Source organism: Rhinichthys klamathensis, unplaced genomic scaffold, assembly GCF_029890125.1.
Source record: "Rhinichthys klamathensis goyatoka isolate OS25496 unplaced genomic scaffold, OSU_Roscu_1.1 h1tg000372l_1, whole genome shotgun sequence".
Lineage (NCBI taxonomy): Eukaryota > Metazoa > Chordata > Actinopteri > Cypriniformes > Leuciscidae > Rhinichthys > Rhinichthys klamathensis.
This window is the reverse complement of record NW_026606879.1, coordinates 1,497,637-1,525,554: the sequence shown is the minus strand read 5'-3', so window position 1 is coordinate 1,525,554 and position 27,918 is coordinate 1,497,637. Positions and strand designations below refer to the sequence as shown.

The 27,918-nt window shown below is 38.6% G+C and overlaps 1 protein-coding gene across 4 annotated transcripts; it reads left to right on the top strand.

Moving 5' to 3' along the window:
* The first annotated feature begins 818 nt into the window (after window positions 1-818).
* Window positions 819-27,298, top strand: LOC130069633 (poly(rC)-binding protein 3). 4 transcript variants are annotated; one of them, XM_056233623.1, is made up of 13 exons: window positions 821-1,088; window positions 9,005-9,165; window positions 9,468-9,491; window positions 9,649-9,681; window positions 9,763-9,879; window positions 9,977-10,108; window positions 10,321-10,449; window positions 11,599-11,745; window positions 12,440-12,481; window positions 12,745-12,823; window positions 17,975-18,027; window positions 18,147-18,316; window positions 26,606-27,298. In XM_056233623.1, exons 2-13 carry the CDS (start codon window positions 9,091-9,093, stop codon window positions 26,658-26,660), a joined length of 1,056 nt encoding a protein of 351 aa, XP_056089598.1. In that variant the 5' UTR covers window positions 821-1,088; window positions 9,005-9,090; the 3' UTR covers window positions 26,661-27,298. The 4 variants fall into 4 exon arrangements, with proteins under 4 accessions (XP_056089600.1, XP_056089601.1, XP_056089598.1 ...); XM_056233624.1 differs by having other exon boundaries at window positions 822-1,088; window positions 12,748-12,823; XM_056233625.1 differs by lacking the exon at window positions 26,606-27,298 and having other exon boundaries at window positions 819-1,088; window positions 18,147-18,320.
* Window positions 27,299-27,918: the final 620 nt, after the last annotated feature.

The following is a 27,918-nucleotide window of genomic DNA, read 5'->3' as shown; positions in this document are numbered from 1 at the left end:
TAGTAAAGTTTTCCAAACTCTATCATGACAATCTTTTCTATATAATAAGTGTGCGTGTTTTTAATAAGGGGGCTAAGTAAAGCCCACAGGAACATATTATAGTGACTTGGTTTTGCAGCAATTAGAATAAAGTGGGACAGAAAAGCACATTATTTGTATTTTATATATATATAAATACTGTATATATAACCCCCTCTAATGTCCCATGTAAGTACAATAATATAGAATATATGTAGCCTACACTGACTTTCTGAACGGAGTACTTCAGTCATAATGACTGAGCTTAATCCCTTCATAACTGTCCTGACATCGCTATGGATTTGCTCTGGGTCACTTAATCCATGGAGGAGAACGCTAAAGCTCATTGTAATTCTGGGCTGGCTTGAGCATAAAATTGAAAGTGGAGTACATTGGGGCAGCAACATAACATTAAAGGACAGCCCGTCATCATAATTCACGACTGTGTGCTGTATAATATAAAGATGTAAATACTCTATTAATATCACTGAGGAAAGTGGTCAGTGTTGTTTTGAAGTTAGTAACTATTATACTCTATGTCTTTGGTTTGAAACACTGGTGCTTTGTTTGTTGATGTGGGGCAGGGGGTGATTAGGAGATTTACTTATGTTACTCATTGTAGGAGTAAATATATCATCATAACCAGGACACCCTATGGGTAAAGAACACGGATGACACCGATGAGTGTCATCCAATTGTTTTTGCTGAATCAGAGTGTCTCATTGGACAGATCCGAATATCTCGCAGGAGGGGAAACCCCTGTGCCCCTGCACCAATGGTCTCCTGACCCGCTTTCAGCTCTTCACAACACTGTCCGAAGATCAAAACCGAACCCCAAAATCACTCTAGTCCAACTGCATTTTGTCATCATTCTGTTTCGCCACAAAGTCACGTGTTGTGACATTGTGTTCACATGACTCCATCTTCTAGCCAATTGGATGCCACCTTTCAATCTGAGTTAACCAAGAGGAAAGGGAAAAAATAATTTTCCCTTTGCCTGTCGTTCGGTTTTTATTAATCTTTTCGCAAACGTCGAAAGTGGTGGCCATCTGCTTCCAGTAGCACCAAAGGTAAAGCCTCTTTTCATGCTTCTATATTTAGGGTTTTCTGATGTTGTTTTAGTATGATGTTTTGTTTTGCATGTTTATTATGATATGCAATCAAAATTTGAAATACAATGGAAATTAATAATATGTAACCTACAAATTATGATATTTTTTCTCAATGTATTTTTGCATTTATTTTGATTGAAAACAAACACACAAATGTTGACGTTATACTTAATTTTCACTGATCTTACTATAAATAGCATTACAAAATGATCAAGATGTTGGTTTAAAACACCTTTACCGTATTCGCTTTGGAACTAGTTTTGTTTTCTAGGCCGCCCGTAGGTCAAACACATCATTAATTCATGAATCGCTACAACTATTGTTTAAACCTTGCTGCACATTGTTCGGAAATGGCTGGATTTGATTCTCGAGGACATTCCTAAATGAGTCACTACACCTAATTAAACAAATACAAAAGAGCAATATATGTTTGAGAAAAGTGTGGCTATCTCTTGGGAGAACTGGTCAATTAGATGTCCTTTATTTCTTCCTCACTGCTGCCTGCACAACAATATGTACATTTAACTAAGCTTATGTTGGATAATTTAATTACTAGGTAATTACCACGAGACTTGTCTGTGTATATCTGCACCGCCTTTGTATGTGACAGATAGTTGAGGTGGCATTGTGCCGGAATTGACTTTGATCAGAACTGAAAATATCAGAACAAAAGGAACTGTACAGCCATTATCCAGATTATCATCATCATAAAATGGCTATATCAATTCATTCACTTGGTTTTCTGGGTGATTCACAATCTGATTTAAACCTTAAAGTCATTTTTGGCTATCCATGAGTATGCAACATTTATGCAACATAAAAAAAATTCAACTAAATAAGTTAATGCTAAAACATAGCATATAGTGTACACTAAATTTCCATTATTTTACACGGTTAGAAGCTATCAAACTGAGTGAATGCTTTACAGAGACAGTGACAATGTAAGTAGAACTGATATCATTCAAGAAAATGTTATGTTTCGTATTTCTTGGATGGATCACAGGTTTCAGAAAATAATTTTGTTTTATTATTACTGTTCCTGAATTCTAACTAATTAGTTGGTTTATTAAATATAAAACCACCTTTCTAAATGTTGTCTCGGTGTAATTGTGGGTTTGTGTTCAATCACAGTAATTAAATAATTAAATAATCCCACAGTGGACAGGACAATATTATAAAATTATATGACAATTATATATTAAAAATATATATATTATGGAACAATAAATTCCAGAAATCATTTCCCTTCATGCATGTTGCAAGATGACCAAGTTACAATTACAGTTAAAAGTTACAATTAAGGACATTGTATATAATACAAATAAAGTCTGATTAAAAAAAGTCTCTTTTTAATGGTTTCTCATTGTTAATATCTCCTTCCTGTATTCAATGCAGTTCATGCCTCGGTAGGTTTAAATAAGAGACGTCATTCTTTATTGGAACTAAAACCTTAGTCACATTGCAGAGAGGGAAGACCCTCTTCTACAATAAAAAAATTTCTACATTGAATGCAGTGCAGAGATGCGCAATGGAAACGGGGGGAGCTTTTTCTGAGCATTGCTCAGCCATGCACAAAGCGTGCTTAATTTAATAGCCGCTACAGAGGAAGAGGCCAGAAGCTCTTTAGTAGAAAGCTTGACCCACTTTCCCAATCAGATGTCATGAGCAGTGCTGCTCTTACAATGCTATATGCACAGGACTAAATCACTGATGGTGCTTCTGAAAATAATGGGGGTTCTCTGATAGTTAAACTATGTAAGCCATGGTACTTAAGTATTGTACCACTGTTATTCAATAGCCTACAACAGTGGACTGTGAGGTTGAATTATAATACGTAATTACTCTACATTCAGTGTTATAACGTCAATACTTGATAAATTGTGCAATAGTATTTAAAAAAATATTAAACAGACATGATCTTGCTGTCTTAGTATAAAAAAAGGATGAAAACCATGAAAAAAAAAGAATGGCTGAATCAAACCAGACTTGACTTTTGGGTTGGGTGTAACTAACATACAACGTGCCAGTGAAAACCAAAAGAAATGGCCAAGAAGATTGTATAGAACAGAGCAGTAAAATGTATTTTAAAGAGGAAGATCGTTCTAAGGGCAGCTTATATCATTTTTAATATCAAAACATACTAAATTATTTTTTACACCGCCTTTGTTTATTTAAAAAACAATTTAAATAGTACATTCATTGATAGTTTAAATCTAAAATATATATAATAATAATTTCAGGAATTAATACGTTTTCTCTGCACATACTGTAAACACAGCAAGAGATAGCAGGTGTCTGCAATCACTGATACAGAGTCAGCTTTTACATTTCACTAATCGTTAAGGTTTGGATTTAGCTCTGTGAAACTTATCCCAGACCAACAGTTACAGGCAACTTTATCCTGGAGCAATAAACGAAAAAAATAGGCAGTGAAAATGTCCACCATCAATATGTGCAAGCTGAGGTCATAAGTGTATGTTGTTGGCATGAAAGCATGCCTTATTTACAACAGCAAATTAGAAGACTGATTTGGAAAATGATTGTGGTGTGTGCTTTAGCTAGTCAGTGAAATCTGCTATGCTAATATATTATTACAACAGTTTTCGCTGAGGGTGATCCTACAGTACATTCTTTTGATAGTGTTTAGCACCCTCAAGCATTCTGGTAGAACCAGACTGGCTGCATAATGCAGCATATTTACTATATAATGCTAATGTCTAACTTACTAATAAAAGAGAACAAGAAACCTAGGATTCTGTTTGTTAGTGCATAGACTTTTGTATCAGTGTGTTCATGTGTAGAAACGATGAAAACATGAGTTTGAAAAACAGAATGAGTTTGCTAATTTGAAGCAAACATGCCTCAAACGGTGCCATATGTGGCCATTTTGTTTTCTGCACAACCTCATCACATCAGAAAGAAGCAAAACTCTAATTAGATAACAATGCAAAAACAAAGCTCCTGTCCACACTCTCTTTAGTAGGTCTGATTCATCTATGATCCCCTTTGCACAAAACAATGCCATCTGTTTTGGCCTGATTGGCCCTTATGAAAATGTGTTGTGTATAATGCTCCCTCATCACTGTGATAAAAAATGTAAAAAAAAATCTTCCAAAATGTATATACTGTTCAACATGCTCTTGAGCTTTCAATATTTGAAATCATAAAGATGTGAATTGTCTCAATGACACGCAACCTCTTCTTTTTTTATGACCCAGGAAGTTTAATTGCCATTCGCTTCTAGTCTTCAGGCCTGGCACGGATCGTAGTGGATTTCTGTAGATTAGTTTTGCTGTTAAGAGGGACACCAACCGCTGGATGTTGTTAATCTGGATTAAAGTCTTTGCATAATCTGGCATCCTGTGGGAGATTGGAGGACATCTGGCTAGATCTCATCCATCTCTATCTGTCCCTTGCTACCACTGCCTGCTGGTCTGATATGTGCAAAGCAACATTCTCAACATTTTGAGACATGTAGCTTATTTAGATTAATGTCTCCTGTTTTTCCAAAAAGCTTTTCTTTTTTATATAGTCTATACTCTCTTGTTTGAACAATAAAACAACATTTTATTTGATACACATATTACCTGTTTATTTCATTCAGCTGCCTGAGCCATGAATTTATGCAGCCACAGGAAAATCATGTCCTGCTGATAAACTTGGCTAATGGCATACAAGTACAAAACACACACAATTCATTAATTAGCGACTATCCTAATCTGTAAGATCAAAGGCTGCTGTAATAATAATATATAATTATTTAATGCTATTAATAGCCTTGCAAAATACATATTTGTGATTTATACATTGTTTGCAAGAAAATTTTCAACGCATTACTTTATATTTATGGACAGATTTAGTGATTTAGCTTTCACCAGATACACTCTGAAAAATAAAAGGTTCTAAAAGGAAGTTCTTCACCATCAATGTGTCACGATTATGTTCAGGTAGTTTCACTTTCATGGACTTTTAGGTTGTTTGTTGTCTTTTAACTGTCCCTTTTGTTCTAGGTTTCCCGCCAGTCATCTGTTACTATGGATATTCCTTTAATTATCACAGCTGATCATTATTGAGTTTGTTATCATTGAGTATTTAAGTTCCTCGTTTGTTTTCTGTCTTTGTTCAGTATTGTTGGTGTTTGCTATGCACACTGTCTTATGTTGTTTGTGTCTGTTAATAAACCTTGTTACTATTTTGAAACTTTTAACCTGCCTTCTAGGGATGGGCAAATGAAGCCTCATGAAGCACTGAGGCTTTCCCCTGAATGTTTCGGAAAAAGATTTGAAGCATCAAGAGTGTCGAATACAGCCGCATCTTGTGGCAGGTCAAATTTATAGCAGCCAAGTTTATGAGCACAGCTCTGTTGTTTTATCCATTAACCACAAATAAAAGCCTGACAACGTTAAATGTTCAGTTTTCTGATAATATAATTCACATATTAATGTGTGGCAATAAATTAAATGTAACAATTATATTAATACTAATTATAATTATACTAATACCAACAGAGTTGTTTTATGCAAGTAAATGTTGGTCTAATTATTTTATGGTTTCTATGCTGCATGTGTCAGAATATATGATCATGTAACATATAGGCTTATTTATGGAAAAAAAATTGTTAGTGAATGGACTTAAACTTCCAAAATACTGTAGTCTGTTAGTGTTAGTGGTCTGGGTTCAAACATTCCGACACGCAAAGTGAAGCATTCCAGAACTGGAAAGAAAGTGAGGCTTCGCTTTTCGTTGATCACGTGTTTCTCTGAAAACAATACGCGCTCCAACACGGAGCTTCATGAAAAATTGCGCTGTGTACTCGATACGCATTTTGAAGCTTCAGTGTCAAATGTTACATCACTACTGCCTTCCTCATCATTGGAATCTAAACATTACAGAATACCAGACCTAAAAAGGATTATGGTTCAAGGCAAACAGTTTATTGCTCTTGCATGTGCTGGGCTTCCATTGTTTGAATTTTCACTTCAATTTTGCCAGATCACAGAATGAACGAACTATGATAATGGCACTTTGAAGTCTCTTTTCTTGATTGGGGATCTGATCTGAAGGAGGAAACATGGAGAGAAGCAGTTCTCGAGTGTCTGGAGTATGCCTACCCCGAACCCAAAGCCCACCACGCAGCCAAGTCCAGAGCCCAGCCAGCCACCCTCCATGCCGCAAACAGATTACAAACTAGAGCCCATCGCAGATGGGAAGCTTATGCCCGCCACACTAAGGAGCCTTGGCTTGCAGCCACATCCGCTGCGGAGCCAAAGCCCCAAAGTAAGTCTGAGGTGTGTGAGCCTATACAACATCCGTGACAGAGGGGACATTGGTGGAGCTGGACACTGACGAGTGCTTGATAGACTGGGAAATGGAGGTAATACTTTCCACCCTGCCCTGCTTTATAACTTCTGAATCTTCATCATCGCTGCTGGTCCTGCACAGCATAATACCTTTTTCATCGTCTTGTATTGAGATGGAGTTATCATCGCTGATCCCGCCCAGCCTCCCTCTCCCACCTCCACTGCATTATTCAGCAAGTCCGTCAGCCCCGCCTCCGCTGGTTCCCTTCAGCCCATCGACTTCTCCCCTAACACCATGCCATTGTGTGGTTATGCCTCTGGTCTTCCGGTCACCAGCTTCATCCAAGCAAGTGGATCCCCTGGCTCCGTCTCCAGCCGCTAATCCTGTCACTCCACCTTGGTCCGCAGACCTGTCGGCAGACTGTCGTCCGTACGGCTCCACCTTGGTCAGATGTCACCCTGCCTGCGCCACGGACTTTCAAGCCATCTGCTGCGCTCCATCTCTCCACCCCTTCGCCTCCAGAGGGCTCTGCCTTCCCTCCGGGTACGCAGCGGCTCCGTCTCAGTCCTCAGGCACTCTGGCTTCACCTCAGACGCTTGATGCTGTGGCTCCGCCTCGGCCTCCTGGACCATCGTGATGGCCACCCAACCCGATCTCACGGCAATTCGTACGAATTTTAGGAGGTGGCTAATTCGTACGAATTCACACGACCTCACTCGTACGAATTTGTATGATTTTTGCTAAATCGTATATATTTTACGAGTTGCCCAATTCGTATGCATTTGTACGAATGACCTACCCCTGACCCCGCCCCTATACCTACCCATCACGAGGGTTTAGACAAATCGTACGAATTCCTACGAGTGAGGTCATACGAATTCGTACAAATTAGCCACCTTTTAAACACTCTTTCGAATTTGTACGAATTGGTCGTGAGATGGCGTTGGGCCATCCCCATCTGCTCTCCGTCTGCACCCTGGACTCCACTTCCTATGGCTTCATCTCCGTTAGTCGTCCCCCAGGTGTCATCAGCCAAAGCTCCACCATGGCTCCTCCCCCCGTTGATTCCACCTTGGGCTATCGTCCTGGGGTGCGATTCCCAAAAGCATCGTTAGCCAATTATGGTCCCAAGTTCCGTCGTTATCAACATAGTCAAACGAGTCAGTGTTTCCCGAAACCATCGTTCTAACGAACATTCGCAAACAGCATCGCAAAGTTGTGTGGTTGGAACGACAGCTCTCGATCTGTGGTTAGGGGCATAGTTTCTTGTTTTCATGACATGTGGACTCAATAAATACTTATCTTGAGCAAAATAAGCAAGCTGACATTCAGTGCAATCTGTATCTTTTATTTAGAATACATACAAATGTCATTTATGTTGTTTAGTTTGTCAAGAGATTTAAAGCACCGTTTTTGAAGTGTGTGCATGTGCGAATGTGCTCTAGTACCGTACGTAAGAACGAGCCTATGATTGAATCTGGAAATTAAACAAAATAACTGAGAAAAAATATATATAATTTATAGCAAAACATCTAGCATTAATTCGATCTCAAACAGATTTATTAAAAGAAGTTATTACTCCACCACCTGCATGACATCATTAACCAACGTGGTTGAATGACCAATTTGCGACAATACGGTTTCGGGAAATAGTCATGACTAGCTACTTGATTTCTTCAATGATGCATCGTACTATGGTACAGTAAGCAGCGAGTTACGTTGTTGTCTGGGAAATACACCCCTGGCTGTGCTTTGTTGTACCACCTGGCCACTCCTCCCATACTCACGTCCCTTTGGAGGTCTCAACCCTTGTTCCTTCCTGGATGGAGGCGTTCAGTCAAGATTATTTTCAGTTAGTTTCACTTCATGGACTTTTAGTTTGTTTATCGTCTGTTTCCTGTCTCCTTTGTTCTAGTTTTCCTGCCAGTCATCTGTTACCATGGATATTGATTTAATTATCAAAGCTGATCATTATTGAGTTCCTTATCTTTGATTTAAGTAAAGGCTCATTTCCTTTCTGTCTTTGTCCGGTATTGTTGGTGTTTTCTATGCACTCTGTCTCAAGTTGTTCACTTCTGTCAATAAACCTTGTTACTATTTTGAAACTCTTGACCTGCCTTCATCATTTCTGGAATCTAAACGTGACACAATGCCAATAAAGGACATTTACTTTTAAGAGTGTATTATAAACTCCACTGATGTTAACCAACCAAAACTTGGTCCTGCACTCTTCCATTTTTGGTTCACCAAAGAACCTTTCAGTTCTAAAATAAAATAAAAAATCTCTCAGAGAACAGTTTAAAGAACCAATTTCCACTATAAAGTATCTTATGTGCAATGGAAAGTTGAATGATAAAGGTTCTTCGAACCACTAATGCCAGTAAAGAACCTTTATTTTTAAGAACGTGGGAAGATGTACAGTATAAGAATTTAAATGACTCAGATTACTCCATAAAACCTTTGTTTCTCTGATTTCTAATAATATATTTTAATCTGCTTTTGTTTCAAGATGAAAATATAAAAAATTAGCATTTAAGGTTTTGTTTGTGTGTTTGCTTCTTTTGAACTTTTAGGTGACTGTGTGGTGACCACTGGCCCCTGCATTTTTGAACTGCTCCTGTAAGATCCTAAGTCATTCACCCAATCCTATATCCTCACCATGGAGCCCAACAAAGTGCAGTCTGAAGGAGGGCTCAATGTCACTCTAACTATTAGGCTCCTAATGCACGGCAAGGTACAAGAACAACATGCACCTAATCTAAAATTTCAATATACAAAATTTACTACTCCATGTTAATACTTCTTCCAGTGATTAAAAAAATAGATTGTGGACACAGTATGTTTTGTAAGAGGACGAAAAGGCCTTAAAAAATAGATCTAACAAAAATCTGATATGATCTTTACAATCACAGGAACCTTTTTTAAGGCTCTTTGGTTTTACATATGTGTTATGCTCCCCATACATGTGTTTTAGGCTGCACAATAATTGGATTGTAAGTTCGTAATTACCAAACACATTCTCTTTTTATCTTGCAGGAGGTTGGCAGCATCATAGGCAAGGTAAATTGCTACATTCAGCCTCCAAGTCAATCCTTGCAAACCCTTGAGTTTGTATCAGTCAGTTATTAAATTAATGAATGGATTTTAACATGTATTTAGCAAAAATTTGTATAAGCATTAACAGTCTGTGTTTTATCAAACAATGCATTCTTTTCAGAAAGGGGAAACTGTGAAGAAGATGCGTGAGGAAGTAAGTAATGATACAAATAATTGTATGTGCTGTGATAAGTGCAACATGGTTATTAAAAAACTAGACAATCTGTTTCTACAGAGTAGTGCACGCATAAATATTTCAGAGGGGAACTGCCCAGAGAGGATAGTTACCATCACAGGACCCACAGATGCCATATTCAAGGCCTTCGCCATGATCGCATACAAGTTTGAAGAAGTATCAGACATCATTTTTGAATGAAAATGTTATATTTACAATTAAAACCCCAAAATAAGTCAATAAAAACTGTAACTGATGTTTTGGTTGTACCCAGGATATCATTAACTCTATGAGCAACAGCCAGGCCACAAGTAAGCCTCCAGTGACCTTGCGCTTAGTGGTGCCGGCCAGTCAGTGTGGCTCTCTAATTGGGAAGGGGGGCTCCAAGATCAAGGAGATGAGGGAGGTATGTTTAAACTAATAACTTCTTTATTATCCACAAATTTTATAACGTGCATTTTATTACAATGCATACAGTATATCCAAACAATGCCATCATTCTTCAACAACTACAACTGCAAAATTCTAAATGTTACCATGCCTTAGATATACAGGAACAAGTATGGTACTTTCTGTGTGCTAGGGGTCTCTATCCTGGCTGACTGTGCTTTTCTCCAGTCTACAGGGGCTCAGGTGCAAGTGGCTGGAGACATGCTGCCCAATTCCACTGAACGTGCAGTCACGATCTCAGGTGCTCCAGAGGCCATTATCCAGTGTGTGAAGCAGATCTGTGTGGTCATGTTGGAGGTAAGGAAAAGACCAATTACAGTGGTTTTGAGGTTGAAGGAATAGTTCATCCAACTCTTGTTGTCATTCCAAATATGGCTTTCAGTTTTCTGTGGAACACAAAGAAGATATTTTTTAGAATGTTTCAAATGGTCTTGTCAATGGGGTACAAAACTTTCATGCTACAAAAATGAGATAAATGTAGTGTAAACATATCAAATGTAACTCTTATTAACTCACAAATCAGACATTGATCAGTTCACACATACATGTTGCCAGACATCAGGGTATGCAAGAATCAAAGAGGTTTAATGTTGATGTATGGATTCATTTCACGGTATCTGTACAGACTTTTTTTGGAATTTAAAAAGGTTTGGACCCCATTAACTCCCATAGTATAAACAAAAAAAAAAGCTGAAGCATTCTTCAGAATAGCTTATTTTGTGGAAATAAAAAAGTCATAAAGGTTTATCGCAACATGAGGGTGAGGAACTGATGACTGAATTTTTGGTGAATTATTCCTAGGGAATCTTTTTTGTTTGTTTTGACACAGATTTACAGTAGATGTTCAGATTTATATATCAGCATCAAAGAGAGAGTTAAATCATAGTCTCATTTTGGTAACCATGTAGTCATGTATTACAAAGATTCCCCTACTTATTTATCAGCCAAACCCCTTAGATGTAAAAAAAAATAAAAAATACGGACCCTGAGATTTTACGTTGATAATTTAACAACACGTTTGCATGTTTACTGTTTTCTGACATCAGTAGTAATAATTGTATTATTGTTGTTGTTGTTGTTGTTGTAATTATTAGTAGTAGTAGTACTAGCAGTAGTAGTAAAAGTAGTTTTAACTCTAATAAAAAAATTAAAGACATTTTACTGTTATACTGTAAAATAAAAATAAATAATATTTGATAGTTGTAATAATGAAATGTGTTGCTTGCTTCATGCTTAGACTATAGAGTTAATTAAATTGCAGCCTTTGATTTGATAATCGCACCAGGCTATATCGTGTAGCCCCATTTATTTATTTTAATTTTACATTTAATGTAATTTATTATTAGCATTTCATAAACTCACAAACCCTCTGCAGTTCCCTCATGAACCCCCCTGTTTGGGAAACCCAGATCTATTACATTTTTACCCTTACTTTTCTTTTGCCAGTCCCCACCCAAAGGTGCTACAATTCCATACAGGCCGAAGCCTGCCACTGCACCAGTCATTTTCTCTGGGGGCCAGGTAAGAGCAGACACACTGACAGCTCCGGCCACAGCCAACCTCAGCTTGTTACTGCAGCATCAGCCTCTGCCTGTAAGTATGGTCAGAATATACACTACAACTACAGACAATTCCAAGTTGTAAACAAGTATTCATATTCCTGGGGCAACAAATGTAACCTGGTAATTGGATTGAATTAAACACTTGAAGAAATTCTGACAAAATACCGTTACATTTTAATGCAATTTGTACACAGAAAGACAAAATCAATGTAGTTGGATTTAATCAACGGATGAAATGTAATGTGAGCACTTTTTTGTGCACAAAATCCTAAATCTTCCTTGCATTTCATGTACATAAGTCAAGCCAAGTTATTTATTTATAGTGCTTTCAAAGCAGCTTCACATTAATAAACTAGAAAATAACAAGTGTTAATCTTGTAAAATGCATTAATTATTAAATAAATTCAAGCTGTAAAACATTCACCCTTCTGTGCACAAAATGGAAGGAACTACATCCATTGACGACTTTATATTTCCAATGCAGACTCCTGTGTGTAAAAATTATTAAATAGTAACTTTTTTTGTAGTGAAATTTTATATTTCATGTCACATAGTTCATTCAGTCCATGAAATGAATTGCCCCATGCATGTGTTCCACTCATAATATTTAATTATCATTGAACATATAACAAATCTTTAAAAAAGTGTATGTACATTGACTACATTCGTCTCTATGTACATTGATAATGTTTGAAAATTCTCTTTCTTTTCCATTTCCATCTAAGACCTACACCATTCAGGGACAATATGCCATTCCACACCCAGACGTGAGTAAAATGTACCTTCTAATCCTTCATCCCTCTTTAGTGTAACATTCTTGATACCTTTGCTTTTTCTTTTTCATGACCTGCTTTATTTCATACAATTGATAGGTCTATATTTATGTGTTTTCAATAGAAGGCAGTCATACGTGAGATTTCTCACAGCTTCCCCTTGTTAGTGTCTAGATGAGTTTGTAAAGGTCCAAGCAGGACTCCTTTATTTAATGATAACTTCTTAGGTGTACTACTGACCCTCCTCCCTCCCCCAGCAGTTGACAAAGCTTCATCAGCTGGCTATGCAGCAAACCCCCTTTACCTCCCTCGGACAGACCACCCCCGCTTTCCCTGGTACGTACCCAACCCTCCCGCTACACACCCTTCACTATATACCTGTAGGTCTTTCATTCACTTTCTTGTCTTTCACTCTTCTCCCCCTGGATGGGTAACTAGACAATCCATCATATACTTTTCATTGCATTTAAGATTTAAATTTACTTAAAGGTACACTATGTAACTTTTTGTTAGAAAATTATTTCATAATTTTAAAATATTTAAATAATGAGTAAATACTTCATCAATCCCTTCCAAAACGTGTTTTTGTCTTACCCTGATTCACTATGGTAAGCCTATTATAAGTGTTTATACTTTAGACCTCGAGACGCACTTGCCCATGCATTTCTCGTCACATCCCTAACAAAAGAAAAATTGCTCTAGCTACTTTGACTCAAAGACTTTATACAAAGATGGTGCACTCATTTTACTTTTGAAAGGAAGAAAGTGCAGAGCACGCAATATTGCGGAATAAGTCCCACCCTCTACATAAAAGAGCCAATTGCCGGTCTGTAAAGTCATCGCATCACTGCAGCTGCAAGCTCCAGTTGCTATAGAATCCCAATTTGCCTACTTATACTAGGGTGAACTCAAGTTGATTGGTTGACCCAATTCAGGTTGATTGGTTGACCCAATCAACCTGAATTCACCCCATGCCCTAAAAGTATGTAGTTTTAGTAAAGAAAAAGTACATACTTTTGAGTGTGTAGCAGTATAGACAAGCTTTGGGACATACTGCTTCGTCATAATTGTATCTTTAACTTATAGCTCTGTCGCTTAGTTACATGCATCCTGACATGTCACTGTGTAAACTGCCCTGTCAATCATCTTGACACAGTTAAAGTCCTCCACATCAATTTAATTTAATGTCCTATCGTTTTGGAGAGAATTGTAGAAACACGTTGATCTGCCAATCGTGAGTCTTTCATGTGGAGAACTCTCGTCATCTGTTTGCAATTTACATAATGATGCATTTAAAAGTTAATGACCAAACGTATCTTTACAAACGTTCACAATGCTGTTGCAGATGAAATATAATGTGGATAACATAAATATCTTTTCATCAGGTTAGATACTGATTATTAATCACTCAAACCCCTTTTTGTAAACCTCTACTTAACAGTCAGACTCGCACAATCACCATGTTTGTAGTTTAACACTTTTTTTTCGTGTTTGTAGTTCTAATCGAATACTCATCCAACGTGCAATGGGCAATATTAGCCATTAGAGTGTGCATGGATCTGCATTTCGAGTTCTAACTGGAAAAAGTAGACCATCCAGGTATCTTTGGAATTCTCATTTCAAAATACTACAATTTAAGACACACAAATTCTAATTTTGAATACTATTTAGGAAGGATAGTATGCCAATTAGAATACAGAATCAGTGTTCTGAGACTCGACTTAAGACTGCACACACGCATTGGCTGGTCTAGCCAAAAAAAATAAGCTTATGCTGTCTGAGCATAAGAAACAACACTTATGAGCCAGTTGTTGTCAGATTTCATTGGTGATTTCAAATATGTAATTTAATCTAAAGTTTGGTGAACAGCTTTGGAGAATTAGATTTTTCCCCTTTCAAAAGACATAGGATTTGTGCATGACTGCCCGAGAGGTATTTCAAAGATGGCCGCCGAGTGAAATGAACAGAGTCTGCTGGCAAAAAGAGAACGCGACAGAGCTCGTAATAAAACGAGAATCAACATTGGCTTGGCTTGGCTTTTCGGAGATGGCTAGAATTGAGGGATTTTGAAATCTGTAAAAGCGACACGGAGATGGCATTTTATTACTCAACAGGTGAGTAGGGGTGTGTGAAATATATTGTCTGCGATAATATCGTAATTGTTGTTTTAACAATGTGCTATTTGACATTATCAAGTATAGCCTATCCCTCACACAGACAGTGCATGCATACTCTACTGTATGTGATGTAGTCTTGTAGATTAGAATAGTGCGGGTGCGCATTTAGAGTGCACGCTTTCACTCTAATGCTTTAATTTAGTCTTTATTTATATCATTTAATAATAAATATCACAAGAGTGCAGTTTTTCTCCAAATATCAGAATGATAACAAATGTGATATTGATTTTATACAAGTTTAATAAACAAGAAGTTAATATTAAGTGACTTACATTTTAGACACCATATTGCCTGTTTTTGCTCTATTTCGCCAATGAAAATAGTTCAAAACAAAGCCACACACTGCGGTGTTTCCTTACTGAGTGAATCAGCTTTTTGAACAAATAAGTTGACTAGGATAGATTAAAGCTCCAGTCCTTAACTTTTTTGGGTTAAAAATTATCCAAAATAAATTTGAGCAAGTACATGCAGCCAGTGTTCAAAACTATCTGCTTGCCTTAGCTTGATTCAAAACGGTAAGCTTGTAATAATGTTTTTAATTACAGTGGTACTGGTGGATTTCCGCGGGAGATTCGAGCATCATCTTTGCGTCTTTACGTCACATCTGTACACATAAAGAAGGAGTCTCGGCTAGTAGGCTATATTGCGTGTGAGGATGCTGGAGGTGGAGATTTATAGCCTTTTCTCACAGCACTTGATATAATTAAACTTTTTAATTGGATGGTGGATCCAGAAAGGTTCAAACGACAATCACCAGTGACAACTGGAGATTCACCCGTTGTAAAATGCAAAAGACTTCGGACTTCGGAGTGGCTACAGAAAAAAAGAGACTGCAACCGGACCCATGCGAAAACAAGGATAAATATCGGAAGGGCATTAAATGTAGTCACGCAATGCTGATGTTGTTAACATTAACAATTCGAGAACAAAGTATAATTTGTACGGTTTGACATGATATGATAAGCGATCGTTAGATTTAATCAGCACGATTTACTGCAATGCTTTTTTTTCCTTAGTTGGTCAGAACAAAAGTGGATGTTACTTACTTGTTCAGATGACATTTTCCAGTGAAAATTCTTATGTTGGTCATACTTCCAAAAAGTAGAATCGGTGATTCCGAATGACAGTATCCACACCGTGAGGTGACTGACAGCCACACATTCTCTGCAAAACATTGGATTTATCCGCGCTGTGCCGTGCCGAGGCACAACCCACGTAAAGTTGATAATTCCGCGACTAACTGCAGTTGCTGATTTCGAGCAAGTACATGCAAGAAAACAGAGATGGCGACAAAGAGGAAAAACTACGGACTGCAGCTTTAAGATAGTCAAATGCTTCTTTCCTTGAATGAATCAGCCGTTTGAATGAATCGGTTGAATCTCAATGATTCGCTCATTAACAGTGACTTGCTGCCACCTACTGGCGGTTTCAATTTCACATTTAAAGTATCTTTTCTTGTTTTAAATCATTTTAAAAATCAATATTCAATATTGCAAAGATGAATTTTGTTGATACTGATTTCATTTGATTGGTAACAGCCCTATTGTGTCTTATTTGTATAATTGAATTTGATTAAATTTATGAAATTGACACAAAAGATGATGCATGCATGCATATAATTAGGTTTAAAAAAATGGCTTTATAAAAGGTAAAAATGCCCATATTAGGTAAAAATCAATTGAAACATATTGGGAAAAAACAATTCTGTCACTACTGTGACCTGACCACAACACAGAGTATGAAGAATATCAAAAACTTTAGGAGTCGGCTGTCCACGACAGTCCTAAACCTGCCAAAGTACCAACACAATAAACACACTCAGCAAAATATTGTCTAATAACCGTTATCGAGAAAATCCCAGAAAATATCGAGATATAATTTTTTTTGTCAATATCGCACACCCCTACAGGTGAGAAAGGTATTTTATTGAACAGATATGTAGCTCTCTAACAAAGTTCATTGTAAAACAATGGCTGCATCCAAAATTGCATACTTCCCTACTATATAGTAGGACAAAAACAGTATGTGAAAAAAAGAAGTATGGCCAAATTCACAGTACTCATAAAAGAGTAGTCAAAAAGTACCCGGATGACCTACTTCTTCCGGCGAGATTCTGAAGTGTGCATAAGATGGATACTTTACAATCCCATGAGGCCACGGGAGAGGATTTATGAATGGCAGTGAAACGAAACAACTGACGCTGGTAGGTCACATCATGGCGAATGTAGTATGTCCAGATTTCAGTCATACTACACACATTCATACTATATAGAACATACTTTTTTAGCAGTCGTGAAGTAATTACTTATTCAAAATAAGTACCTACTCAAGAGAGTATGCTATGACGCAGCCATTATCTATTGTGAAGGGTCGTATTCATCCACACAGTCACGCAGAAGAAAAACAATGTTCTCATGCAAACTGCATGTGGTTTTCTTTTTTTATCCATTAGAGGGACAAAAGTTACATAGTGAACCTTTAAGAAAACTGTGAACAGGCATTACTGCATCCTATAGAGTGGCACTTCTCTTCTCCCTAGACTAGAGCAAACATCCGTTTGGATGGATAGGCAAGATCGGTCACATTATAAACAGATCACAGAGAGATTACACTGAAAAGAAAAGTCTGTGTGAAATTTACAATTAAAAAAAGGCAGATGTGGTTGGCAGAACGAACATTTTAGGTTTTACAGATTGAACTTAAATTTGCAGTTAAAAAACATATTTCATTAATTGATAAAATATTAATATACTAACTATTATTAGTATATTAAGTAATAATATCTGTTCTGTTCCTTTATAATACACTGACAACCACCAAAAAGCTCGGGTGGTAATGAGAAGGCCATGTAGAATCAAAACTCATTACAAGTAGCTGAGGTAAATACTAAATAGGTGCACACAGTGTCATGCACACAAATACAAAACAGCGTCATGGTAACACACATAACACTAAAATAATGCAATTCATTTTCATTTAACAACATAAGGTATAACATAAAACCCTAATGTACATAACTGATAAGAAAAACTATTATATTTCAATGAAAAACCATCATGTGAAGTGTCACTCAGGAAATTGGTTTTTCAATTTATGGTTTTTCACTGTAAATTTTAAGATGACTTGATTTTTTCCACTACCAAAACTCACGTTAAGTTCCCTTACTATACGGTGATACATATCACCGTATTAAGGGAACTTATCGTTAACCAATTAACAGGTTTTAATCAGTGTGTACGGTTTTAACATGGTTAATGTTGCATAAAATATTCTCTGTGTTTCTCAGTTCTCCCACTCTTTCTGTTTCTAGGTGTGGATGCCAGTTCACAGGCCAGTACTCATGAACTCACCATTCCAAATGATGTGAGCATAATTCTTTGTCTTCAGGAACCCCCTCATTGGACAATTGTATTAAAGAAGAATGTAAGGAAGAGTCATTCACTAGCCAAACTGATTTTAATCTGTCTGCTTTATGTTTGCAGCTAATAGGCTGCATAATCGGACGTCAGGGCACCAAAATTAATGAAATCCGTCAGATGTCTGGGGCTCAGATCAAAATTGCTAATGCCATGGAGGGGTCATCAGACCGTCAGATCACCATTACGGGAACACCTGCCAACATCAGCCTGGCACAGTACCTCATAAATGCCAGGTGAGTTTCAAAGCAAGCAATAACATGTAACTAGTAAAAACAGATGAACAAGAAAAAATATTGTCTGCACACTGAAGTTACAGCTCAATACAATATATACTGTGTATATATATATATATATACACTCACCGGGCACTTTATTAGGTACCCCATGCTAGTAACGGGTTGGACCCCCTTTTGCCTTCAGAACTGCCTCAATTCTTCGTGGCATAGATTCAACAAGGTGCTGGAAGCATTCCTCAGGGAGTTTGGTCCATATTGACATGATGGCATCACACAGTTGCCGCAGATTTGTCGGCTGCACATCCATGATGCGAATCTCCCGTTCCACCACATCCCAAAGATGCTCTATTGGGTTGAGATCTGGTGACTGTGGAGGCCATTTTAGTACAGTGAACTCATTGTCATGTTCAAGAAACCAATTTGAAATGATTAGAGCTTTGTGACATGGTGGAAGTAGCCATCAGAGGATGGGTACATGGTGGCCATAAAGGGATGGACATGGTCAGAAACAATGCTCAGGTAGGCCGTGGCATTTAAACGATGCCCAATTGGCACTAAGGGGCCTAAAGTGTGCCAGGAAAACATCCCCCACACCACCACCACCAGCCTGCACAGTGGTAACAAGGCATGATGGTTCCATGTTCTCATTCTGTTTACGCCAAATTCTGACTCTAACATCTGAATGTCTCAACAGAAATCGAGACTCATCAGACCAGGCAACATTTTTCCAGTCTTCAACTGTTCAATTTTGGTGAGCTCTTGCAAATTGTAGCCTCTTTTTCCTATTTGTAGTGGAGATGAGTGGTACCCGGTGGAGTCTTCTGCTGTTGTAGCCCATCCGCCTCAAGGTTGTACGTGTTGTGGCTTCACAAATGCTTTGCTGCATACCTCGGTTGTAACGAGTGGTTATTTCAGTCACTGTTGCCCTTCTATCAGCTCGAACCAGTCTGGCCATTCTCCTCTGACCTCTGGCATCAACAAGGCATTTCCGCCCACAGAACTGCCGCTCACTGGATGTTTTTTCTTTTTCGGACCATTCTCTGTAAACCCTAGAGATGGTTGTGCGTGAAAATCCCAGTAGATTAGCAGTTTCTGAAATACTCAGACCAGCCCTTCTGGCACCAACAATCATGCCACGTTCAAAGTCACTCAAATCAACTTTCTTCCCCATACTGATGCTCGGTTTGAACTGCAGGAGATTGTCTTGACCATGTCTACATGCCTAAATGCACTGAGTTGCCGCCATGTGATTGGCTGCTTAGAAATTAAGTGTTAACGAGCAGTTGGACAGGTGTACCTAATAAAGTGGCCGGTGAGTGTATATATTTATGAACAGCCTAATGTTTCAAACGATCAGGTCTTCATCAGGCACATCATTTCTTAATTAAAATTAATTGTAATAAATTATAAAAAAAAACACTAATATGCAGACCCTCAGGACTGTAAGTCAAGGTCAAAATTATCAAAACATTTAACTATTCAATGACAAGGCAAGGTTAGTTCAACATTTATGTTTATTTAGGTCACCAAGGTTTAGTTTATTTGATAAAAACAGTAATATAATAAATATTATTACAATTTAAAATAACTGTTTTATATTTTCATTTTACAATTAAAATGTTTTCCTGAAATGGCAAAGCTCCATTTTTAACAACCATTACTTCAGCCTTCAGTATTACATGATCCGTAAGAAATTATTCTAATATGCTAATTTAATATTCAAGAAATCATTCTAATTATTAAAATATGAAAATGCTTGTGGTGCTTAATGAAATGTGGAAGTGTGAAAGAGGTTTTTTTTTTTAAATATAGAAATACAGTCTTTACTGTTATTTTTTTATTTAATGCATCCTTGCTGAAAAAAAGTATACATTTCTTTCAAAAACATTTTTGCTGACCCCAAACTTTTGAATGGTAGTATATGTTATTACTTTTTGCGGTTACACCAAATGTTCTAAAAAACAAAAACAAATAAAACCAACATGAAAACAAAGATTACATTTATAGATCTTTAAAATATTTTTTTGTCTTCTTTATCATGAACACTCTTATTTGTCATTGATTCGATGCAGTACATGCACTCTTCTATAGAAATGGTTCTATAGAACATTAAAGGGTTTGTCTTGGGTTACTTGACTGTAACCCTGTTCCCTGAAAAAGCAGGAACGAGATGCTGCGCTTGATTTAAGCGCTATGCGAAACCATCTTTGTTTGACCGGTTGTGAACACGTGTGGCAAACACATCAAGAATTTGGCTTAAATACTCTGATGTTGACGTCATCGGAATGTGCAAGTCAGAGGCTATAAATAGACGCGTGACAGGTGCGCTCAACAGGTCACTTTGTCTGAAAAACGTCCTGGACACGCCACCAGCGTAGCAAAGAAGCGCAGCATCTCATTTTTCAGGGAACAGGGTTACAGTCAAGTAACCAGAGAAGTTCCCTTTCAAAAGCTACTCTCAATGCTGCGCTTGATTTAAGCACTATGAACGAGAATACCAACGCCGCCGCACTGGAAGTGTCTGGACCCCTCAAGGTTGTGTAGTGTGCGCACAAACACGAGAAGGGCATTGTCGACTAAAGGACATGTGAGCGCGGAGTAACATGAACATCCAAACTATAAAATCGAATAAATGTGTGCGGAGAGGACCAGCCTGCCGCATCACATACTTGCTGCAAGGGCTAAAGCCCTGGAGGACGCAACCCCCCAGGTAGAATGAGCCCTAAAACCTTGAAGTGAAGCTTGACCACGTGCCTCAGGCTAGAGTAATAGCATCCCTCACCCAATGCAACAGTCTACTTTGTGGTGGCCGTGGCATGTACTGGGTACAGTGAGTGGAGTCTTTCCTGCTCCGGCGAAGTGAACAGTGGAGGACAAAAGGCTTCAAGGTTGACCGGATGTATGGTCAAAAATGTAACTTTTGGAAGATAGTCGGGGTGAGGGTGCAAAATAGCCTTGACCAGTCCAGGGGCAAAGTCTAAGCAGGCTGGCGAAACCAACAGAGCCTACAAATCTCCAATCCTCTTTAGTGACTAGATAGCCATAAGGAAAACCATCTTTAGAGTCAGAAGTTTGACCAGCGCTGACTTTAGTGCATGGTTCAAAGGGGTTGTTGACTAGCCCTACAAGGACCACGGCTAAATCCCATGAGGGAACTCTGACGGGTGGTTTCAGTCGCCTAGCTCCGCGAATGAAACGTGCGATCAGAGGGTGTTTCAACCACTGAAAAATCAGAATCAGAAACTGAATCAGAGCATGGCAAGATGAAATGGCGGCCACAAATACTCTGAAAGTAGCAGGACATGTGCCTGCTGACAGATTTTTCTGCAGCAACTCCAGCACTGAAATAATCTGGCAGTGGACTGGGTCTCCATGATGTATAGTACACCATCTTTCAAAGACGCAGAACTTAAGGGCGTACATTCTTCTAGTGGAGGGAGCCCTAGCACTGGGCCATGGCGTCCAGACCCAGGGAGGCTGGAGGAGTCAGTGAGTCAGAAGTAAATTTGACATTGCGCTGTTTGTTGTGAAGCAAAGAGGTCCACCTCTCCTTCATAAAATGTTTCCCAGATCTGACTGACCACATCGGGATGGAGCTTCCAATTCCCATGTGTGACCTCCTGTCTGGACACAAATCTGCTCTGACATTCATGCTTCTGGGAATGTGAATCCGCCAGAGGGACAGGAACTTGTCCTAAACCCAAAGAAGAAACCTGCTGCGCTATTTTGTTCAAACGGCATGAACGCAGTCCACCCTGGCGATTTATATAAGTCATCTTCATTTATATAGCGCTTTTAACAATGGAGATTGTTTCAAAGCAGTTTTACAGAGATAAACATACAATTTACGGTAACAGAGATTGTTTTGGCTTTATAGCGATTTTTGAATAATGTTATTTCCAGCTAAAGTTGGTTTTGATTGATTCACTTCCCGCAAAAGTATCATTTGTTATGACATTAGGGGCCACTAAGACGACGGCGTTCTCTCTAAACAGACTTTAAACACGAACCTGTGACCGGATGGCATTCACATGCGCATTAAAAATTTATTCTATAGTTAAATTCTATAGTTAAATTCGTTTGAATATGTGTGGGCAGGTTTGTAATTTCCCAACAAACCATGCCTAAACAAACTACTTGTCTTGCCTATAAATTTGATACAGAATTTTATTTTATCACTTCGAGGTACGCAAACCGGATTTCCAACAACGCTTTATCTGTAGAGTGGGAAAGGGATCCTCCATAGGGAGAGGATAGTTGACACTTCAGCACTGCATTGTCATCGGGTCCAGGCGAAACTCCTTCGTCAGATCTGGATACGGCCTGGATCCGGCAGGCTGCAGGAAAACCTCGGGATAAACAAAGACACTAAAGTTAGCGTAGATGCCATTCTTCTTATGATGTAACGAGTACATCAAGATTTAAGGGAAGTGTTCCCAGTTCCGGCTGACCTAATCTATGCAGCCTAACATTGAATTATCGAAGTAAGTGACTATCGCTGTATTGTCCACCCGCTCCAGGACATGGTAGCCCCTTAACGGCTGGAGGAAGTATTTCAGGGCCAGAAATGCAGCCATCAATTCAAAGCAATTGATGTGCCAATCGAGATGACGGCCTCTCCTGACCCCTTGGGCTGGACAGCCATCTAAGATCGCACCCCAGCCTGTCAGGGAAGCGTCTGTCGTTAACATCCTGCAATGACAACACGCACCTAGAGTGGGACCCAAGGGGAGGAATAGGGGTCTGAGCCACATAGAAAGGGTACGAAGCCCGCTGCGCGTAACCCTTACCATACGGTAAGCTTCGCCCCCAAAAGCGAATCTCAGGAACTTCCTGTGTTGTGGCAGAATTTCTATATGAAAATATGTGTCCTTGAGGTCAATTGTGACAAACCAATTTTTGTGTTGAATTTGAGACAATCATTTTGACTGTCAACAGTTTGAACTTGAATGTTCTGAGAGAACGGTTCAGACCATTGAAGGTCTAGAATTGGACACATCCCCCCATCTTTTTTGGGGAACCAAAAAATAGCGGCATCATCGTATCACCACCTGCCCTTGCACCCACGATAGTCAAATACGTCGACGTCGAGGGCACAAAGACACGTGAAGAATAAGGTTTCCCCCGTGAATGAGTTAAGTCATCAAGAAGGTCCTTGAAGAAGGGGAGAGACCGTCGCTGAGGCCCATATCCCTGGACAGAAATATTCTCTAACTTCGAGCGCTTGCTCTTTCTCCTGTGGCCAGTCTAGTTGTAATCTGGCCACTGCATGAGTGACTACCTCGAGTAACTCCTCATGTGCTTCATCGTCACAAAAAGAAGCGCTTGGAGGTGGCGTTCTCAAAGTCCATCTCCAGATGGCTATTTCGCCTTCATATAAGAGCAGTTTCAACAGAGAATCATGAAATCATTGCTTGCAAACACACACAATTTGTTTGCACACGATCATAGGAACAAGAGAGAAAGGGAATCTCCCGTCTCCTCAGTTCCCTCGCATTATATACATATATAGCAGACCCGTAATCTGCGCGTTGCCTCTGCAGACGCAAGATCCGAGCCAGTAGATTCTTTATTGAGAAGAGAACCCACATTCTCTGCCCGCTCTAAAGAAGCGCCATCTTCAGCAGCGGACGAGAGCACGTCGCGATCCAGAGAGAGAACGAGAGAAAGGGAAGGACCCGTCTCCCGCTCCTAAGCCAGATCAACACGGGAGCCCAATGATTTCATCATCGAGGAAATACAGAAAATGCAGGCTCGCTCTTCCCTAGGGCGAGTCTGGAGCAGAGCACTTTGATGGGGAATGACTCGCAGTGCTCACATTCTGCGTCCTAAAGGGCTGCTACAGCGTGCTTTTCCCAAACAAAATTCATGCGAATCATCATCTGAAATGGGCCGTGAGCAGGGCGGCACGCATCTCTTTGATGATTCTCTCAACATGATTCTCTTTTCTTTTCTTTTTAACTTTTTTCGTTTTCAGAGAAAGAGGAAGAGAGTGAGAAAAGGCTTTTTCCTGTGTGACAAAACTAACTCCTAGCAAAAGGGATAGTTTGAGAAGAGGTTTGAAAAGCACACACGGCACACAATGTGGTTCTGAAGACAAAGGAACCTGATGAGCGCACCTGTCACACGTCCATTTATAGCCTCTGACGTGCGCATTCTGATGATGTCATCATCAGAGGTTATTTAAGCCAAATTCTTGGCATGTTTTCACAACTGGTCAAAGAAACATGTTTTCCCATTGCGCTTAAATCAAGTGCAGCATTGACTACGTTTACATGCAGCCAATTTTCGGGTTATGGTCGGGTTAAGGTCACTATTCGGGTTTCTGAAACATTAGGAATGTTTACATGCGTGAGAAGAGAGAGTTTCTCCTGTATACATGGAATTGCAATATCCCGATGTAAACGGCGACGCACGGTTAGCGTCAAGACGTACGGACAACCTTAAGACGCACTATGCGTCATTTCCGATTCTTCTTCCTGTATCCAAAGACAACAACAACAGCAGCAGCACGCGGATAATGAATAGTTCGGGGCAGATAGCGATCGCCTTTGTTTGCGCTTTGGTGCTGGTACTGACCTCGCTCCAAAAGTATGCTGTGCTGCGTCTCGCCATGTTTACTTCCGGTATACTGCACGCAGGTTTTTGTATGCGCCGAGAAGTTCCTCTACTCAAAAGACCAAGATTCCTTGCGAATAGAACATGCGCAGAACACAAATCACTATGGGGATATGCCGATGCGCGTTTACATGACCAAAAATTCGGGTTAGAAAAGGGGTATCCTAGGTATCATATCCCGGTTTTTAAAATCCGGGATATAAGCATATTCGGGTTTTTGCAGGTGTTTACATGGCCATGCGCGACCGGGTTATTGCTAATATCCCGGTTTTGAACGGGTTATTGGCTGCATGTAAACGTAGTCATTGAGAGTAGCTTTTGAAAGGGAACTGTCAGGTGCTTTATGGATTTAGTTTTAATTAATTATCTTTTAATTAATTTTAACACTTTATCACTAGAAAAAAACCTGAAATAATCCATTACACATGAAAGTATGCAATCATTTAAAGGAACACTCCGACTTTTTGAAACTTTAGCCTATTCACCTTATCCCCCAGAGTTAGATAAGTCCATACATACCTTTTTCATCTCCGTGCGTGCTGTAACTCTATCTGACGCACCCACCGCTAGCCTAGCTTAGCACAAAGACTGGATGTAAATGGTTGCAGCTAGCATACTAATCCAAATAAGTGACAAAATAGCGCAAACATTTTCCTATTTACATGTTGTGATTCGTATAGTCACAGAGTGTACAAAAAACGAAGTCACATGAGACACAGACATATTTTAACCGTATAAATCCTGGGAACTATATTCTCTGAAGGCGAAGCACTGCTACTTGGGCGGAGTGATAACCGCAGCACCTGAGACGCGCTCTCTGCTCCTCACCACGGCGCGTCTCAGGTGCTGCGGTTATCACTCCGCCCAAGTAGCAGTGTTTCGCCTTCAGAGAATATAGTCGCCTTCAGAGAATATAGTTCCCAGTATTTATACGGTTAAAATATGTCTGTGTCTCATGTGACTTTGTTTTTTGTACACTCTGTGACTATACAAATCACAACATGTAAATAGAAACATGTTTGCGTTATTTTGTCACTTATTTGGATTAGTATGCTAGCTGCAACCATTTACATCCAGTCTTTGTGCTAAGCTAGGCTAGCGGTGGGTGCGTCAAACAGACTAATAGCACGCACGGAGATGAAAAAGGTATGTATGGACTTTTCTAACTCTGGGGGATAAGGTGAATAGGCTAAAGTCCCAAAAAGTCGGAGTGTTCCTTTAAAAAATTTCTTTTGGCATAAAGGGTTCTTTAAAATTGAGTCAAGAACCCTATAGATGTCACAAACCGTGGCTGTAAGTGCATGATAAATGAGAATTAGACAAACTTTTATATTGACAATTACTAAGAACACACAGGAAATCACAGGAGTAATAAACGTAGATACACAACCACATAAACATCAATGACACGAACCATTAACAGAAAGAACTGAGGGCTTAAATACACTAGATCGTTAGAGCTATATAATCAACAGAACCAGAAACAAGTGTGTAACTTAATCAGAAACCATGGAAACAAACTAGTAACAAGATCTTATGAAAACAGTGACAGGGAACAATGAAAACGAAACCAAAACAGAACATGACCATGAAAATAGAACCCCGTTGACCCTTTTTTTTTTTTTTCTAAAAGTGTGATTACATATTGTTGTTATATACTCTCTGCAGGTTCAGAGATGTGGCAGCCATGTGGACTGACCCTTCGACCATGACAACCTCCTGAAGTCACATTATGCTCTGTTTAGATGTTCTGTTCTTGAATTGTTTTGGGCCTCATTAGTTTTCGTAAAACCTGGGAATTATAGTTTGTTCTTCAGGATTTTTGAATTGCATTTAGTGTAATTCAGACAGTCAATTCAATCATTCCAGAAAAAAAAAAAGCTTCACCCGAAAGGAGCCTGTTTTTATTATCTACACTGAAAGTTCTCTTCAGTCTAAAATATTATAATAAGCAACATGTATTTAGGTAATTTTGGAACTGTGTTTGTGTACAATAATATGATGAATTGTCTTATTAATTAGATATAGTTTAGAGTTTTAGCACTGAAACTTAGCATGCTGAATGTCTAGCAGTTGTTATTGCTCTTATTTATTTAAATTAACTGCTTTCTCAATATTTTACGGTATATTAAAAATGTATTCAAGTTATCATTCATGTAATGTGAGCAATAAATTGTATTAAAATGCGCTTTATTTAACTTCCATAAGTGGCAAAACAGGCTGTCATAAATGTTGTGATTTTAGAAAAAGAGAAAACTGATTTCCAATTAATTTTAATTATGAAACGAAACTGTTTTACAGTGAGGATGACACCAGTGTAAATTCATTGTCAGTTTATAATTTATAACACACAATATATTTCATACAGTGTGTGATATCCATTGATTTTTTTGGTATCACTTTACAACAAGGTTTCATTTCTTAACATTAGTTAATCTCAAGCTCTTGTGAACTCACGTCAGAGGCCCACACGGAAGAAAATTAATTTTCTTCAAATGAAATGAAGAAACAGAATTTTCATTTTTGGGTGAACTAACCCTTCAACATTAGTTAATGCACTGTGGACCACAGTGAACATTTTTATAGCATTAAAACGGTTAATAAATGTGGAAAAAAGAAAAAGTGTAAGCGAATATATTGCTCATTGTTGGTTCATGGTAGTTAATGCATTAACTAATATTACCAAATGAGAACTTATTGTAAAGTTTTCCCCATTTTTTTCTTCTGGTCCTAAAAAAAATTTGTCTATTCACCATTTCTTCAATTACAAACCAGGTGAGCTAGTCATGTGTGGTCTAATGATTTTGAGCCTTTCGAAAATACTGATTGTTTAACTTTTGACATTTTACTTAGATAAACTTTATAGATGTTGACTGTGCTTCAAGTAATGTTACTAGTTTATGAAGCAATGTACTGTTTACATCTTTATTTCATGCTGTGTTGTGCACTGCAATAATGTGAATAATTGAAAGTGTGACAGT